This window comes from Lathamus discolor, chromosome 2 (assembly GCF_037157495.1).
Source record: "Lathamus discolor isolate bLatDis1 chromosome 2, bLatDis1.hap1, whole genome shotgun sequence".
Lineage (NCBI taxonomy): Eukaryota > Metazoa > Chordata > Aves > Psittaciformes > Psittacidae > Lathamus > Lathamus discolor.
Window position 1 is genome coordinate 10,174,125 of NC_088885.1, and position 19,575 is coordinate 10,193,699.

General features: G+C 43.7%; 1 protein-coding gene across 8 annotated transcripts in view; it reads right to left on the bottom strand.

Moving 5' to 3' along the window:
* Positions 1 to 3,420: 3,420 nt before the first annotated feature.
* BLVRA (biliverdin reductase A) overlaps positions 3,421 to 19,575 on the bottom strand; it is a 68,277-nt gene continuing 52,122 nt past the window's right edge. For 7 of the 8 annotated variants that reach the window (XM_065665678.1, XM_065665677.1, XM_065665679.1 and 4 more), the window contains 6 exons: positions 17,221 to 17,348; positions 15,399 to 15,518; positions 14,673 to 14,770; positions 13,180 to 13,287; positions 12,267 to 12,438; positions 3,421 to 6,668 (listed from right to left, as the gene is read on the bottom strand). In XM_065665678.1, coding sequence (XP_065521750.1) covers positions 6,395 to 6,668; positions 12,267 to 12,438; positions 13,180 to 13,287; positions 14,673 to 14,770; positions 15,399 to 15,518; positions 17,221 to 17,339 — 891 coding nt within the window. In that variant the 5' untranslated portion in view covers positions 17,340 to 17,348 and the 3' untranslated portion in view covers positions 3,421 to 6,394. Of the gene's footprint in view, positions 6,669 to 12,266; positions 12,439 to 13,179; positions 13,288 to 14,672; positions 14,771 to 15,398; positions 15,519 to 17,220; positions 17,349 to 17,526; positions 17,548 to 19,575 lie in introns of those variants that run through there. The other variant, XM_065665674.1, reaches the window with a different exon arrangement.

Below are 19,575 nucleotides of genomic sequence, written 5' to 3' on the forward strand. Positions count from 1 at the left end.
GTCCTTGTTTTGCCTGCAGTTCTGAGATGCCACGTTTACAATCAGTCAGGGTCAAGATGAACCATAACTGTGTCTCTGAGGATGGAAGATCAGTCTGTGAGCTGCATTCCCAATAAGGTCACTATAGTAAAGTCACATCAAGGTGGTGAGTGAGAAATGGGGCTACCGTACCTCAATTCCAATACTGCCTAAGGCCAAAATAGTACAGCTCAGGAGGCAAGAAGGATTTAGTAACATTGGACACACATCTCAACCCAAGAAAAATAACCTGGCACCATCTAGGTTTACCTAGCTTTGGACAGTGCTCTTCTTGATAACGATTTCTGGTGACATGCCAGTGATATCAGTCACAAGGACCATGTTTCAAGGGGAAATAATTCTTCTCTAATCTCTGCTGCTGGAGGCTGCATCTTCCCTCAGTCCCCATCTTGCTGCTCCCTGCTGTTCTAATCTCTCCCCAGCCACAAGCTCTTCCAGATTCTCTGATTCAGAGTAGCAATGCTGATGGAGCAGTATCTCCCTGGGGAGAAGAGCTAGCTCCCAGTTTGGAAACAGCTAATTTTCAGATGTCCTGCTTTTTCCCACAGGAGGAAGAGGCATCCATTCTGCCCATTCTCTTCCATCCCAGAATAACAGGGTGGGTTTTTTTCCTGTGTCAGAAATAAGCACTAATAAATAATTACATTAATCCTTGTCCTAGCTGAACCTTCTTGCAAAACACAGCAAACTGCTGCCTCTCCGGGAGTCAAAGCAATGGCAGACTTGTATTTCAATACTGTAAATGTGAACTCTCCTATAGGGTTTTTTGTGTGTTGAAGGGGTTTTTGTTAGAAAGAAGGAACCAAACAACCTGGAGGTTTAGGAATAAATGTAACATCTTTGTGGACTTCTATTTTCAAACCCAGCTTTTCCTTCAGACACCCACCTGAGTGCCAGAGTTCACAATTAGAACAGTGTTCAAAGTCAGAAACATCTCTTTGGAGAAAATTCCATCCAAGCTGCTGTTGCACTTGGATATACAGCTTATAGCTTTAATTCTTCTCTTCCTCTGTTTTGTTTTCCTTCTTTGTCCATTTAACCGATTCTCCAGTTTTCCCTGTCCTTCTGCCACCCCTTCTCAGGCAAACTGTGCTCATAAATGGACATCCCAAAGATCCTAATGTGAGCCCCTGCACTAAGTCTTCCTTCAAAACTGCAGGACTCCTCCCACATCAAATGATTACAGCTGAGGCTTCTTTGTCCCACTCAACTGAAAACTGCAAGTATGAGGAACTCCAGGTAAGCCAGCACCACTCCTGCCTCTAACACATCCCCTTACAAAACATCTGGAAGGTATTGCATAGCGCTGGCCAGCTCAAGCCTAGAGAGGAAACATCTTTCTCACGGGTCCCAAGGGACTTGCTTTCTGTGCTGGGTCTCTGAGTAACAAAGAAAGAACAAGGAGAGAGAAAAGAAAAAGCTGACAAAACCCCCCCATCTCTCACCCTGTCTTCACCTCATCTCCTCACCTCACACATTGGCTTTCTCAGGTTTGGAAGAAAGGGTCTTGCTGTTGGTAAACAAAGGCACTGAGGCAGCTTGGTGATGTGCTGCCTTTCCCTTCAGCATAGCTTTGGCACAAGAAATACTCCTCACCAAACAAGGGGTCAGGGAAAAACACCCAAGTGTTGCCTGCGCTGGGCTGGACAGACTGAAGAGGTGACAAACATTTCCTTCATCTCCCAGACCCTCTCCTGTTTACTGGGCCTTTGCGGGAAAAGGGGTCTCTGGCACAGCTGGCCCATGTTAGGGCACAGCTGGATGGAAGCCATGGGGAGATGTCTGGTAGTGATGGACCAGGAGGGAAACAGGCAGAAGAGTGACTGAAAGGAGCAGAAAGGCAGGAAACTTAGAAATACTTGAGGCCACAGTTAATTTGCAGAGTGGAAACATATTGTTAAGAGGAAATATGTCTTTAGTCATAATTAAATACATAGTCATGTATATACCTAAAAGCATGTATTAACAACTTCCAAAACAATATATTCCCCATGCTTCCTGCTTTTGCTTGGCTTGGGTGACCCTAGCATGTTGTTCCTTGTCTCCCTGAATCCCACAGTGAGGTACTGGGGGCTGGTGTATTTGGGGTACTTCTATCGCCTCCAGAGGAAAAGCTGTAGAGCTGGGGAAGTTCTGTGCAAGGCATCTGGACATGCTGAAAGCCAGTGCATAGGAATGCTTGCCTGGAAAACTGAAATGTGTCCCTGCAGCACGGCACACAAGAAAGGTGCCATCACAGGTGAAACAGAATGTTCTTCTGTGCCCTCCTGACCAGCGCTGAGGTCTCCAATGACATCCTTCACATCAATAAGGTCAACTCAAGCAGCTCCTGTGGCACCCCCAGGTCCTCTTCACCTCTCCCCTTGTCCCACCTCCCATGTTCCCATACTGATCCTGACAGTCCTGAGCAATCACACAGTTAAATTAGACCCCATTCCCAGCCCCCACAGAACAGGCTTTCAGGTAAATCCACCTCCTTCCCTCCGAGCTAAAGCTTCCCACACAGCTTTGCAAGTCCTCCTGCCAACAGTAAGTTTCTTTCCTCCTTGGAAATGTTCCATTCCCCTGATATCTAGCCCCCTCAAAGGGCTTTTGGACCAAACCACCCCTTCCAGGTTCCAGCTAGCACGTTGCAGTTAGTGACTCCATGCCTCTCATCTGCCAGTCTTCAGCCTGTGTCAGCAAACCGAGCATCCCTCCTTTATGTAGGAGCATTTTGCATTACAACACTTTCCATAGCAACTCCATAGCACCAGGCAGAGTTGATCAAGTGTACTGCAGTGGACTTCCTACAGCATCCCACAGGAGTAGGGTGATTTCCAGCAGAAAATCAGCTATCTCCAAAGAATATGATATACTAACCTGCCCATGTCACACCTTATACTTACCTTTCATTTCTTTGCTTCTCTAAAACTGGCTGGGTTCAGGCTATGCCACATACTGTCTGAAAAACACTCCTGCTAGTATTTGTTCTACGATAAAGCAGTTTATTAACACCACCAGAAAACCATTTCAGTACCTGTTTCAGATTCTACTTGGCAGGTTCAAAAAGGTTGCTCACATACACCAGTTGGGAAACATTTAAACAGACAAGATTTAGACTTGCCAGTGCTCCTGGGAAGGAGTCGGAGCAGACCGGAAGGGCAAGAATTTTGTGGGAGTTGAGATAAGGTCACAAATGCCACCACACTTGTATTGAAAACTTTGAAATAGGAGAGGGAGACAGCTGAGGGCTCTAGGACAGGATCACAGCCTGTAGTCGCTGGCAGGATTTCACAGGGCTTGAAGAGTGAAAGAGTGGGGGAAAAACCCCAGTTGAGAGAGAACCATTTCAGCACAGGCAATAGGAACTGCAAATGAAAGACAATGGGAACTAAAAGGAATGATTAAGAGCTCCAGTATTTTATTGGCGAGTTCAACATCTGGTTAAACAATATGTATTTGAAGCTTGACATCCTGTAGGTCTTGTATGCAAACCATGCCAGCACCTCAGCAAACTCAAAGGGCTGAAGGAAAAGCCATTTGAATGCTACAGGCTCCCAGGAGCAGGGCAGAGAGCAGTATGCAAGCAGGTTATAGCTGGGAGGAAGGGGAGGGAGGTGGAGGAGAGTGGGGGCTATACAGCTCTAGACATCTGCCTTCCCTAGCTCCAATTAACCAGCTAATTTCCCCAGGCACTCTCTATAGAAACAAGCTTCTCCAGAGAGTGATTCACTGCACAATGTTACACTGCTGCTCTGCAGTGCTCCCGTGAATTTATTCTTCATTCTTTAGAGGAATACTGCTCTCGCCACCGATGCAGAGTGCACTCAGGGAAACGTGGTGGCTAATTTTGATGCCTGTAAATGGGGAGTGTAAGTCCCTTTGCCCTCCCTCCCTAGCTTAGTGCGTAAACACGTGGTATTCACCCCATATTCGCAGCTGAAGAGTTTGTGAAGAAACAGCTCCTCTTGTGCTGTCACACATAGCAGATAAATACACACACAGCAGATAGCTAGTTTTATTCCAATCTGGGATTGGAATGAAATGGGATTGGAGATTCCAATCCCATTTTGCCACAAACCCACTTTTTTCCCTTCATACAGCATCAGATCTACCCAGGCAATGTCCATCACACTGATAAAGAAGTCCCTGTGAATGCTTAGTAAGGTGTCCATTTGGGTAGGCAAGTGCATGAACTGCCTGCACAGATCTGCTGCCAAATCACATATTTCAACCCACTGAAGTCAATAGGAGGGTTTTCACTGATTTAAACAAAGGAGTAGCTTCAAACGAATTTCACATGCTGAATCCATTCACGTATCAAGTTCCAGTTGCTCCTAAATCTGATTGATTGGGGAAAATAACACAGTCTTACCTTCTCTGTTTATAAGTAACTGAACTGTAGTCAGCTTCTGAATGAACACTATTTACCCAAAGGAAAACTTTCTTCCCCATCAGTATCGACTGGCTGTAATTCTGTATCCATTCACAACATCTATGCGCCCTAATTTAAAATTGCCCAAGTAATAACATGAAAGAGAAATGGTGGTTCTGTGTTTGAAAGAACAACTGCACAGACTGAAGTCTGCTGCTATATTAGTATAGCACCGACAGATGTTGTAATTAGAAAGGAAAAGGCAAACAAAGGAACTGTTAAGAGTTTTGTGCACTGTTTAGGCTTCTTCTAAAACTAAAATGCTTCTTTAGGGAAGTGATAATGTCTTCATATGTGACCTTGGGACTACTCTAAAATGCCTCACAGGTGTCATATGCCATAACCTGTCCTGGGTCTCACTGGGGTAATTTTCTTCCTAGTAGCTGGTATGGATTTGTGTTTTGGATTTGTGCTGGACACATCACTGATAACCCAGGGATGGTTTTGCTATAGCTGAGCAGCACGTACACACACGTGAGGCCCTTTCTGCTTCTCACATACCCCGCCAAGTGAGTGGGCTGTGGGTACACAAGGAGTTGGGAGGGGACACAGCTGGGCTGGCTGATCCCAACTGACCCAAGGGATATCTAGATTATAAGATGTCATGCTCAGCAATAAAAGGTGCAGGAAGAGGAAAGAAGAGGTGGATGTTTGGGGTGATGGTGTTTTGTCTTCCCAAAGCCCTGCTCTCCTGGAGATGGCCAAGCACCTGCTGACCATAGGAAGGGATAAATCAATCCCTTGTTTTGCTTTGCTGGCGTGCACAGCTTTTGCTTTGCTTATTAGACTGCCTTCATGCCAACCCACAAGTTTTCTCACTTTTACCCTTCCGATTATCTCCTCCGTTCCACCAGGGGAGAGTGCAAATGGCTGTGTGGGGCTTAGTTGCCAGCTAGGGTTAAACCACAACATACCTGCACGGCTATATTTGCAAATCACTCCATTTTCTATAGTCCTATCACAATTTTGTCACTATTTCTAAGTAATTTCACTGCTTCCAGGAGCACACTAGTTATTTTTTCCCTTGAAAGTTGGATGTATATTATTTTTGCAGTCATCCACTCACATGCTGAATTAGATACAGAACACAAATGAAGGACAGTAATATGCTGCTTCCAGAAAAGTATTTAAATTCAGTAGAAAGCAGCCATGTGATGCATTAGTTTAATGTACTGTTCTCATTTCTGCACTGTTCTCATTTCTGCTGGGAAAAGATTTCTATGTTGGCACAGGGTACCACTGAAATTGAGTGAACTCAACATGGCATCTATCAAGAGACAAGGTATTTCTTCTGTTCTGGTTTGATTCTATTTGAAGGTAGACGATTGCCAATGTGAAAAAAAACCCCAACCAAACAACAAAAACACCAACAAAACACCCTGAACAGGCACAACAACTAACTACAGCAAACACATAGAACAATGCAGGGTATCTGGAAGAAAAGATTGGGACTGGGATGGCCCAAGTTCTGCAGATCAGGTAAAGAGGTGGAAAACTCACCTAGAACATCATTCTAGCTAATGCTTCTTTCTAGGTAATACTACACAAATACTACTAAATGAGACATACCTCTTTGTAAGACATGTCAGGGGGGAGATGAGAACTCAGGGGGGAAAATCATATCTAGTGTTTGCAGTCCTCCAGTATCTGCTCTCAGGGACATTTCCAGCCAAGTCACAGGAAAGCTTGTTGCTGCTAGGTTCCTACCTGCCTGGAAGGACAGCAATGCATTGGAGCAAGGTAACGTCGCTTTGTGTTGGCGCAAATCAGAAGGCACAGGGTACAGCCCAAACTCTCCAGCCCACCCAGACAGCCGAGGAATCACAGCTAGGCAAAAAGAAGGTAATAAAACAGAAATAGCAACTGCCTGACGGCAACAGTGAGCTCTAGCCCTACAGCTTTCCCTTCTGCCATGTTCCTCCTTCCCTAAGAGCAGTCTCAGGAACGGATTCTCTCTGGCTGTTCACAGTGCTGTTGGATCTCCTCGGCAAGGTCAAGACACCGCAAAATTCGCCACTTCTCAGCAGCCAGCTCTTCCTTGGATACCTGGCCCAGCAGTTTTTTGGCAAAAAGGTTCTGATCCTGCATGAAAAGGCCCACAGCAGACCTCGGGGCTTGAGGGAAGTTCTCCAGGCAACCACTTGTGAAACAGAAGTTGATTTTCTTTTCACGTCTCATCCCTGGTCCCCTTTCTTCAATCCAAGTCAGAGGTCTAGTGTGAAGGAACAAAGAAAGAGTATTTATGAAGAAACAGAATCAACAGTTCTAGTTCTAGTTGCAGAAAATGCCCTAATAAATGCACCATTTCAATCACTGCATATTCAGGTAACATTTTCTGACCAACGTGCCTAGTCACTGCAGAGCTGAATACCAGGTAACAGTCTTTTAACTCTTGCTTCTGCCACTGCTTCATGCCATGAATTTCAGCACACCATCTGAGCTCTCTCTATAGCTTTGATGTCCCTCTGCACAAAGTGAAGCCAGCAATGTCTAGCCATCTCACAGGGATGAGGGAAATTTAATCTGCTTGTTTGTGGACTTGGATGAAAAGTGCAGCTAAACCTCCAAATATTTTGTGTGTGATCCAATCACAGCTAAATTCACAAGGCCCTCAGTGTCCAGTTATTCCTCCTGCAAGAATAAATTTAGGTGAACCAGCTGCTTCCGTGCAAGCTGAACACCACCCCTTTACAATGAACTCAACAGATGGCAAGATCACCCATGCACACACTAGCATACGTGCTCTCCAAGCTTTTCAAATACTTTTCTTTCTCTTCACTGGGAGCACCAAGTTGATCCTAGAGATTGCACCACAAAATGTCAATTTTACCTGTTTCAGCTACATTGACTCTCAAGCAGGTCTTAATCAAAGTCCTGTCTCAAGCCAACGTGAGACACAGTCTCCAGGCCAAACACTGGTGGTGTTGGCTATTAACTGGCATAGCTCGGAGGTCCTCGCCATTTCCTCCCCAACTTCCTAGTTTGGCTGAGGAGACAGGAGCCACGGCACATGCTGCACCATTTCAGGGACTTAAACTGCAAATGCGTACAGAGGCTTTGAGGAATGGTCCTCAACACAAGCCACAGCCACAATCCTCCCTTCCTGCTCTTTTGTCAGCTGCCTAAAACATGCCATTACCTTTCTGCAGCTCATTCATCAGCACTCACTACTGCCTGTGTTTAGAGGATGCACATCATTTTTCTTATTTGGTTATTGACGGCCCTTCCACAGTCCTTTATGACCCATTTTAGTCTGCCACTCACAAATTATGAGGGCATCAACAGCATGGAAGAATAAACTCTGTCTTCAAGTAGTGCCCATTAAATCCTCAATATCATTAGATCTAAAAAGAAAGTCCTTGTCAATCTACCCTGAATGCATTCTGCAGAGCGCTCAGCTTAATGATTCTGCACCTCATCTTTTATGCTTTAGGATCCTGTTTTTATATTCACATCATTGTATCAATTATTCTTCACAAATTAAGCATGGCCAGATGAACCTGACTGGATAGAGTAACACAACTGGAGAAAAAAAAGACCAGATCACAGCTTGCAAAGTGCACAGGGAAAAATCCTCAGAGGATAATAAATGGAAAGACATCTCGTGTTTCAGGAAGTCTCAAGGCGACATATCATTGCAGGCCAGAAGGGTGCTTGAGGACCATATCACGTGGTGTTTTGTATGTCCTCATCCTCCTTTCCTGAGGAGCTGGATGTTGACCTCGGTCAGAGGCAGGCTGTTGAGCAAGCTGGGTTTTGCTCCAACTCAACAGGGCCAGCTCTATGTTCTTATGATAGCAAACAGTTACAGAGGGTTCAGGCCACTGTTATTCAAAGCTGCTTTATCTCAGGTAGACAGGTATGAAGAAACCACTGGGCAGCCATAGACAAAGATCTCCACCATGCAATAGTGGAGAGACCATTATATGATCCAAACAGGCGGTGTCAATGCAGGGTCACTTCGCTGGAGTGACCTAGTGCACACACACAGCAGTGATCAGGCTCAAGCATATGCTTCCTTCTGCTCTAGCTTGGGGAAGCCACTGAACCAGAAGCACAATCATGCAGAGAGGGCAGAATTTAATCAAAGTGATTAAAATGACTGATTTAGATCAGTGGGCAGGAAAACCTTGGGTTTAGAAATAGATCTATCTTCTTCTGCAATCAGATTTTTAGTTATTTTCCCAAAGACAGGTCCGTTTTACTTGATTGGTAACCAGAACTTATTAATTTTCTAATTAACAACAACTTCTACACTAAAATTAATCCCTCTTCTGCTATAAAAATATGCATGCTGCAAGTCTCACATGATTTAAGCAACTTTGTAGCTCAAGAAACAGGTTTGTATTTTATGTCAGAAAACTGTGAAGGGCTGCTGCTTTTCAAAAAATAACTTACTCATTTTCATTAAAGATTTGTACAAAGTATGACGGAGGAAGTTAGGTTGGAAGTTAGTTAGGAAGTTAGGTTGGACAAAGCCTTGGGTGACATTGTTTAGTGGGAGGTGTCCCTGCCCATGGCAGGGGGGTTGGAACTGGATGATCTTAAGGTCCTTTCCAACACTAACTATTTTATGATTCTATGATTTAGAAATGTTACTTAGAAGCAACAAATCCAGCATTTTTGGTAGCTGAATAAAGCCACATAAAATACGCTGGACAGTTAAAGACAACAAAGAAGGTTTAACCAAACAGTAACAAACCACATACTAACTACTTAAAAGCAAGCACCCACCATCTGCAGTGAAGAAACCATCCTGACTTACTGTGGTTGTTCTGACTTTCCAGACTGCTGACTGGTAGAGCTCTGCTAGCTATATTTTACTCAGAGACTGGAAGAGGCTTTCTGCTCTTCTGCTTCTCTTGTTTCCTCAAATAATGAGTGGCTCTAGTTGGACTGTGCTAGCTCAATAAACCAAAATGAGGCAAGCAATCTCTGTACCTGAAGAATAATTAAGCTGGCTTCATGCTTGAAAGAATTCTGGGTCCACTCAGCTTAATATTTTATTTAGCAACTTCTGCAGAAAGCAGTTATTACATGCTTTTTTATGGATGTTCAATTTGAAGCTATTTGATTAGACTTTTTAAGCTTAGATCTCAATAAAAACATCGTTTCAAATGCTTATTGTCAGATTATGTGTTCAGAAAATGTTTAAAAGAACTTAAGACATTTTCCTTCTCACTCTTTGAGAATGTCAGTAATTTTTATTTACCATGCAATCAAAAGGAGCTACCTTACCTTGGATGGGAATTAGACAATCAGACCCTACCTCTAGGTAACATCAAAAGAGACATTGCCCAAATCATTTTCTCTCCAGCTTGGACTGAAAATTCATTTCTGACATTTACTGAATCCAAGCTCCATAATCCTGGGACAGGAACTGCAGTCCCAAACCAGCCGTGCTGTCAGTGGAGGTTTGGCTTTTCTTGGATTGCTCAATGTTTTATCACAGAGAGGCTGTCAGCTCAACTCTCTTGGAAACAGAACAGAGGCAGAGGTCATCTCTCAGATAGCTGTGTGTCAGGCGTTAACATGCACCTCCAAAATCCGCCTGGAGACAGATGAGCAGCCAGTGCGGGCTGTGCAGCAGAGGCAGACTGTAGCCTTTGCACAAATCCCTGCTTAACAAGCAGAACACAGGCTCCTGCATTCTGCACCTGCTGTATTTTCCAAGGTAAAAAATAGGCTGAATTAACCTGATTTCTCAGGGTTAGTGCATTCGTGTCTTTCGAAAAAGGATGAGAGAGCTCTGAGGGAAGGTGCAGACCTGTCCCGTCCTTCAGCATAATAAAGGTTGGGCAAATTAGAGCTGTAACACCACCACCATTACTGCTGGGCCATAACTTCATTTGATAGAGAGTGGGCCAAATTCTCTACTGCTGTAACTCCATTGACGTCAATGGGGGAAGGTCAGCAGGAAATATGGCCCTGCAACCGAACAGAATACAGGAACGCTATGTAACTTTCCAGCCAGCGTAAATTATCCCACAGGCATAAAGCTGACTGCCCCCGAGGTCATTAAAATGCTCATGGTGACAAAACACACACTGACCCATACCAGTGGTAGTGGGTATCAGTGTAGAGTGGTGGAGAGCAGGAAAAAAACAGTAATGTAGAAATGGGTTTGTATCTAGCAAATATTTATGTCAGCTAAGGACTACTAGGAGACACGACAGCCAGGGAAATGTTTAAACCACCCGCTAGTTCCACCTGCTGGAATTAGTTCAAATCTCACTCTATAGATCTGTACAGCTACTTTAATTACTGGCAGATTGCTAGGAGGGTAAACAGAGCTTTTATACGGAGTTCTGTCCTCTCAGAACTGCGTTTTTAAAGGCATTGGAAATGATGTTTTCTTTAAAAAGAGAGGAAGATTGCTAAGCCAAGATGCTAATTCCACAGTAAACTGCAGTGGGCTTTGTAGGACTGGCTGGTAAAATGCTTAATTAGACCCATGGTGAAACCAACAGTTCAGGTGAGCCCTGATTATTCACTCCTCATATAGCTGGTCCTTCAGATTACTAATTTTTAACTAAAAGCTTCCATAAAATTCCTAAAGAAGCACGCATTAAGTTTGGTGGATTTTCTTTTTTGTTGTTGTGGTTGCTTCTTTTGGGGGTCGTTTTGTTGCTTTTGGGGGTTTGGTTTTTGTTTTGTTTTTGGGTTTTTTGTTGTTTTAAGTGTTCTAGCAGTATATGTGCAACGCAAAGGGTACTTTATTACACAGACAGGCCAGAACATTTTCCCATACGGTCTTATTTTTCCTTGCTCTCCCCAGTCTTCTCGTATGCCTTTTCTCATATGCCTATGAAGAGGTCATCTCTCTCAAAGGCACAGCATGCTATATGGAAAAACAGGAAAGCAGGAGTGAAGGGAAAGGAATAAACTGTTCCGTCACCATTCCTACCTCCTAGGAAATGTATAGACCTTGGGTAACTTCTCTGTACACATTTTCATGTCAGACGATTACCCACTTGCACCTATAGCATGCAGTAAACTGTCATCATAAGTAACTTCAACTTACCTGAGGGACATGACTTTCAGGCAGATGGCCCAGAATGACAAAACCTGAGAGTTTCCAATGAAACACTACACCACCAGACTTCAGACCAAGTTCAGTACTCAATCCACAGTATAAAACACTGGTGACTTACTTCATGGTCACATAGTATTTAAAAATACACTATTTTGTAGCATTAAAAATATACTATTTGATAGCAAGGCTACTGTTATCATATAAAAGGAAGGTCAAACATTATTGTAAAACGCATCATCAAAAGAGTTTTCTGCAAGAAAGTCATAGTGCAATGGCTAGAAAAAAAGGCAAGCAATCCTGGCTGCTGGATTCTCACCCATGCAATGAAAGACAAAAAGAAGAAAAGCAAAAAGACAAGAAAGGGAAACAGATAGTCCTATTCAGGAAGAATCGAGGAAACCTCAGTACTGCAGATGAGGCATTAGTCAAAAGCAAACTCGGCATGTTGGCATGTCAGTAGTTTATTATACCTCTGCTCAAAATGTATAGTTTTCAATTAACTTCCAGCTAGTACTACCTACTAGCACAGCATTACAGTACTATAAGTTAAGTATTACAAGCAGTGCACCACCTTTTCAAACAGCTGGAGTTTTTCAGTGTTTAAAGAAAGATTAGCTTTACAGCTAGAATGTCTGATGCTTAACTTTCAGGCCTGTTTGTCTTGTACACTTTCATGCTGACATCTACCCATTCCATTTCCACAAGAGGAAGAGAGGATGCAGATCTCCTGCAGATGACACCTGAGGAGCCTGGCTGCCATGCCCATTTACTTACTTCTTGTTTGCTGTCTGAAAGTGAACAGTCATTCTGGAATAATTCTTATCCTTCTGCTTTTCTCTGGTGGCAGAGGTAACAGTGAGGTCTCCAAAGAGGTCAATCAGCCAAGTCAGTCGGGCAATTCCACTGAAAGCTGGGAATCCTGTTTTGTTTTCATCGAGGACGCTACCTGGCAACACAGCAACAGAAAATCTTGAGAAATGGGAAAGAGAATAATGCCCTCTACACAGGAGAGGATGAAGAAACTGCAGTGTTGCAGGCTTAGAGACCAGGGTGTAGAAAGGCCATGAGTGGAGGGACTGAGCAGGAAAGTCAACAAACACAGTCAACCTTGAAATCAGTTGGTAAGGTATGAGAGAAGGCTGCACAAAGTACATATACAACAAACCTTTCAGGATATGTTGAAGACAAGAAGTTATATTCAACTGTTGGATTCAACAAGGGAGTAAAGTAGGGAGAAAACAATATCTTGAAAGCTTCTCCCAGCTCTTCCAGGGCCAAACACCAGTAGTGAAAACAAAGTCCCCACTAGAAATTGGGACACTTCCTCGGAACTCATTCTCTTCTCTGAGACAAATATGAATGAGAAATGGTGGTCACTACCACCAAAGTACAGAAGGGGTGAGGAAGTATCCTCTCCTCCATACAACAAGGCATGGGCTTGCATTCTTCACCAAATAGCAGAAAGAGATTAGCAAAGCAACAGTCCATAGAGACAACTGTTCAGGCAAAGGAGCTTTCCAGACAGCTCTGCAATTTCATGGGAATATCCAGAACTGCTACCTGTGTCTCTAGTCAGTTATAGGTGGATTCTCATCTAAAAGGACTGAATGAAGCCTAGAAGGACTGGCGTCCCTGTGGAGCAGTCAGATAAATCCAGATGGACTTCAATTCCCTCACAGGTACTGACCTGTGAAATGCAATGTTCCCTTCACCAGGTCTTTCCCAGCCACCTCTTTTTTCAGCTGCTTGTACTCTTCAGTCAGAAGTTCAATGTGCTCCACATGAAGTACTTTATCTGTACAAACCAAAGAACAAACCAAACAAGCAAACAAAAAACCCACCAAAAATCAGGACAGACCAAGTAAAAGAGTTCTGAGTGAATCAAAGGCACGTCTAAGCAATAAAGGCTTCACCAGCCACCCATGGGAACTCACTTATAAATGTTCTCATGCATGGCTGGTAGAATGATGTCAGAAAGAAAATCAAAGAAGGGCCCTGCTCTGAGACATCAATCTGGGTTAAGGATTTTTCAGGAGACAACAAATACAGAGACTACAGGAACAGTAGCCACTATGTTTAACAGAAACTCTGTAATGAAATCCAATACCCAACTAAAGCTGAAACATGAGTCTTCAAAGCAAAAGACAGATTAATTCTTGGTCTCTTTCCCCTCACATTTCCTTGTTCCGCATTTCTTTCCTACTACCCTGTGAGGAAAAAAAAGGAGTAAAAAAAATTGTAACACTCAGACCCAGATTGTAACAATATGTTAAAGATAACCTCCCTCCACTGCAATTAATCGGCCTACTTTGGAATAGAGGCTATCTGATACACACTGGATGTGGCCCTCATTCAGTATGTGTGTTTCTGGAAGGTTTCCAGGAGAGACAATTTAGGCTGCTGACAGTAACTGCTGCTGCTTCAAGAGAAAAGGCATAAATTCTGCTCAATGAGAAGCTATTTGGCGAGCAAGAAGGCAGTTAAGTGGTAATGGCACAAGGAAACAACAAAGCAGAAATCCTGTACCTCTGGTGTTATAGGACAAAAGTCACAAAGGAGATTTTTAAGAAGTAGTGGTTTAAATAGTGCAGCTTGTCCAAAGGGTTTGAACTGTGCTCCTGCCCAGCACTGTTCTTTTCCTTGCAGCCCCATACATCCCCACTGGTCTCAGCTGAACTGCCAGCTCCTGACCCTTGGCACAGCAGGGATGGGACCACACACTTCCCAGAAATGCAGAGATTTTGTCTTTCAGACAGGGATGTCTCGCTGGCCTACTATAGCATGAGCAGCTGCGTGTGACCAGCACATCACAAATACTAGAAGTTAGGGGAACTGTTTCCAGTTTATTTTCAGGGAGAGAGAACAGCAAAGGGCACAAGTCAAATGGCTACGCTAATTAAGTGCTTTACTATCAATGTGACGATGTTTCCTCCTCTAACTGCATTCTTAGCGTCACAAGCACAGACCAGTGCTTTTGTGAGGGCAAATGTACCTTACTCTTTGCAATGACATCTGTGTGTTTGTTTTCACACAACTTAAATCCCAGATTGACACATTTCTGAGACAAGCATACTCCCTTGTATGTTATGACTAAGAGTAGACTGGAGCCCTGTGAGTTTGATGCCGTTGGTGCTACCCAACAAGTAATACTGCTTACACCCTTGAGAACATATGTGTTACCTTTCTGCTCAGCCATCTCACAGAGCTCGTGGGCCGCCTTAGCAGACAAAGCCATGGGATACTCAACGAGGACATGTTTCCCAGCTTCTAGAAACATTCTGAAAGGGATACAAGATCAGTCTTTAAAAAGAATATCATCATGATCCTCTCTTCGCACTGTGCAAGCTGCATCTCATTCCCACCGTCAGCCCCCTGCGGAGAAATGAACAATGCAGAGTAACAGCAACCAACTGCAAGTTTCCTAGCAAGGACTGTGTGTGGCTACATCACACATTTAAACACAGGGAGAGCTGAGTTTTAATTCTTTTTCCATAGAATCCTCTCACTCATCTATAGCAAGTCACTAAAATGCCACAGCACTGAGCACTGCAATTTCTAACTTCCAGACACCTGAGTGGCTGGAGTGGGGCACCAGAGTGCCTTTTGTCTATATAATCTGTGAGGAAAGCCTTTGAATCCTGGTTTTAGCTGCCTGTCCACCAAACACAGGCCTAGAAGTATGCAATTTGAATTACCTGGGAAATGAGTGCATCTTAAATCATATTCTCTTCCAGGGCTTATTGGGTGCCCTAGGGAACTCACTATCTTTTGCTTCAGGCTTCTAGTCTGGCAGTCTCTTCTCCAGTGTCCACATCCTCTCCTGCAACAGCTTTATGGAGCTCCTCTATGCTTCTAAATTACAGGGGAAAGGGTAGGAAAGAGGGAAAAAAACCCACTTCAAAATACCTGATGGTTTCTTCATGGCTTCTGTTCTCTGTGCTGATGAAGGCTGCATGGATTTCTTCGCTTCTCAGAGCATCTTCCAGGCTAATCTGCTTGACCTCATTAATATTGCCAAAGCTTCTCCTGTGTATTTAGCATAAATACAACCAGAGCATAACTATCACAGTCCATTCTCCCCAACTGCATGTAGTGCAACAGCACATAGGAATTGTTCCCATGGATGGCTATCTCACTGAACTAAACAGGGGTAGAACAAAGGCAGCTTGTTATCCAGGAAGATCGTGAGCACTTGCAGACAGAAGTGGAGTGCATAAAAGAACAAAATAGATGGGCCAGTGTGTAGGTGGTGGTGTCAATACAGAAACTGTCCTGCTATTGAAGTGTAAAGTGCTTTCTGATTAGTTTTGTTGTTCTGTTTTTTAATAAGCATCATTACGAAAGAACCATTTAAAAAGAGTGACTAGAAGGAGGACATTGCTTCTATGGGAGAACTTCTCCCCACCATGCTGGATAACACGGGCCCAAAGCACTTGAGTCGACAGGGCCACATGCAACTACAAGTTTAGACAAAAACAAGTGGGACAAAGCAGATGCTTCGCTATGATGGCACACACCCCATGCCAGAGCTAAGGGAAAGGCCTTGGCCACCACCCTGAGCAATCTCCACCTGAAAATGAAACACATGCAACCCCCCCAAAAGCCTTTTACATCAGTAAAGACTGGAGCAGACACCTTGATAGTGTTAGGATAGGTGACAGAGGGCATGAGGGTAGGCCACAAGCCAGACTTGAAAGCAAAGATAAATAATGTTTGCATGTGATTGGAATGCAAAGAGCAAGACAACGTATCCAAGCAAGCTGTCTGTGAACTGTGAATTTTGACAGCACTGTTTCTCAACAGAAGTAGTGAAAACTCTATCTTGAGTGTTGTTAGAGGCTAGCTGTAGCACTAGCAAAGGCATCAAGGAACCAAGAGTCTATTTGGCAGGGAAATAGACTGGATGACCTAATGGGTGCTCTCAGTCTCAAACAAACAACCCTGACTGCATGATTTAAATATAGCTGGAAAAATACATTCATAGTCGGAGATCCATACATGTACTGCTTAACTATTTAAAACCTTGATGTTATGGGGCAGACAGTCTAGCAGAAATGCTCAGAGGGAGGTATACACTAAATTTCCATGTCTCCAAGCTAGTGAGAAAAACTCTGGCTCTCCAAGAAGCAACTTTACTGTAGGTACTAAATTAAGGGATTTTCTTTAAAGACACTATCGGTTCAGTACCTGGTCAAAAAGAAAATAATTTTAATTTTATGATGAAGTTGCATTATTAGGAACGTTACCAACTTCTGTTTTTGTAAAGCACACCTTTTTTTAAACTCTGTAAAACTTACGTCTTTTAACCATCTCTACAAATGTCATGCAAACATTAGCTCATTAGAGTAACTACTGTCTGTACCACTCTGAACCTACAGGAAATCTCAGTTAGACAGAACTGCATTTCCTTTTACCACACAGATCCTACAGCGTGAACATCTCCCAGCTCTTACTTTAGCAATTTCTGCAAGGAATCTCACTGAGGTAATCCATTAGTTCCCTCTTGCAAAGCTTTCTGTGCTCATTTCCTAGCTGCCACTCAGAATGACAGGCATATTTGCATACACTTTCCCTGTTCAGACAGCCTTAATTATAAGAGAAATATAAGACTTCGGATATTCATCCCCTGCCCTCTCAAATAATAGTCCTCCTCATGGAAAGGCACGTGCACCAGAAGAAAGAATCATTACAGTACACATATTAAACATGCTAAGATGACATTTCTAACCTGGACACAAATCCAAAGAGTTTCAGGTGCTCAGAAGGGCTGGAAGGCATCGGATTCATCAAGTCCCGGATTCGTGCTAAGCCAGCAATTCCAACTCCAACCACCACTGTCCCAAACATTTTGTTAATCTGGCCAAAGGGGAAAAAAAAAAAGCAACATTTATTGTCTTTCAGCAGGGAGAGAAGCATCTGGGAAGAGAGGAGGGATGGTGGCTTACTCTTAAACCCTTCTTTTATACAGCCAAACCTTATTCAGATGTCAGCAACCAGCTAACAGAGGGGTGATGCTACAGGCTACTGAGCTCACTTGCATCCCATTGAGATGTGGTCAAGCGGTTCAGACTGTCACAGGGCTGGCCTTGAGACTTGTATTTAACAGCTATGATATCACAGCTCCAGCACAAAGTTCTTCCTTTCTGTGAATAGAAGTCAGACTTCAAAAGTGAGGCATTCTGCTATTTATATCACCATTTCCATGCTGGAAAGGAGCCAGAAAGTTCTACAAACCCAGCAGAGCTTTATATAAATCCTGCTGACTTCCTGAGCGTCTGCAGCACAGCCTGCCCTGGGCTGCCACACCAACATTCATGGTGCACGGCAGCATAGCTAAAATACTTTGGGACAGGAAGCAAAGAGCATCTTTTCTTCCCCTGTGTAACCACTGGCATGTCCTACAACGTCAAGATGCAACCAACCATCTCATAATTTGGTCAAGATGTCAGCTTGACATTTCCACGCATGAAGAAAGCTCTGCCATCCCTTTAATGACAAGCAGGCATGTCTTCAAGATTTACATCTCCCAAAAGTGCATTCCTGCCACAATTGCATCATAGAGAGGATGAGCCAGGAATTGCACTTGCTGGACCACTGGTAATAAATTCTCCTGTTGGATTTATGATTTGCCACTGATCTGCAGAAGCACTAGGCAATTGCTGTAACCTTTCAAACCTGCACTGTTCCACCACCCTGAGGACTAGCAACACTTTGTACAGTAATTTTAAGATTTACAGGAAAGCCATCCTAAAACCAAGCCAAGTCAGGCCCACTGCATTTTCCATTCCTTCCATCCTACTACTGCATCCCTTCAAACTCTGTTCCTTCTGTTTCAGTGTTCTCCTTCCTGCCACTGCCAGTCCCTTCACCCACGTGAACTCTTTCAATCAGTTCCACTACCTGGCTGCAGCCTTTCAAATCCTCCTAAGACTTAAATGGATAAAAGGACAACCCCACTTCACTCCTCCTTGTGCCTCTTGTCTGACGAGATCACAGTGCAGCAGCACAGCTGTAAGAGACTGTTCTGGCAGTGTTAAGAGGTTGACAGCTGCTAAGAAATTACATCAACTTGCACCAAGAGAAAAGTTCATCAAAGAAATCAAATGTCATTTGGATTTTGTTTTATTATGAGCTCCTGCCTATGTAGATATTCCTGTCAGTGTTGAACTCTGCTTTCTTACACATGCCAAAAGGGTACCAGGGTAAATAAAACACACAGCAGCGTGTTTAATATAAAAGAAGTGAGTGATATTGGAAGAGTTTTCTAGGGGGATTACAGTGACATGTCATTACCAAATATCTGAGGTACAACGTGATGGCACATTGTAAAAGAAACTTGTAAAAGCCCTCCTTGTAAAAGAAGGAAAGAGAGATGTATAAGACCAAGAGCAAGCAAGGGGGAAAAGAGAGTAATATAAGCACACAACCCATTTTCACTTCCATCCACAGGCAGAGCCCTGGTCTGGGCTTAATTTTATGGCTGAAGAGAAGAGACTTGAGTGTTGCAGAACAATCTTAGCTGGAAGAAACTCCTTGAGGTCACCCAATCCAAACCCCACTCAGTCACACCAGGGTCACACCAAGTTCTGACTGACCCCACAGTGACAGATGTGAATCTGGCAACCTCCCAGGGTCCCTGATGCAGCCTTTGACCAGCCTCACAGCAAGAACTTCTTAGTATCTACTTCTTAGTAGTAGTAGTAGTATCTAACTCCTTAGTACCTACTCAGAATTCCCTTGTTGCTTTTTGCCATTTCAATGCAACAAGCTACACTCTTGTTATTGTAGTCAAGGACAAGGTTAGCCTCTTCTTTGTCAGAGGAGAATGCTGTGCACTGAGGTTCAACTTGTCCACTAGCCTCTGCAGGGCATTTTCTGAATTTCCAGCCAGGCAGTCCTCAACCTGATGCACAGGGTTATTCCCCCCTGGACAAGGGACTCCACGTTTGCCTCTGCTGAACTTCAGGATGCTCCTGTCTGCCGTTTCTCCAGCCTCCCCAGGCATCAGTGGTGCATTGACCACTGTCCCCAGTTTGATTTCATCCACAGACTTGCCAAAGCTGCACTCCATCCTATTGTCCAG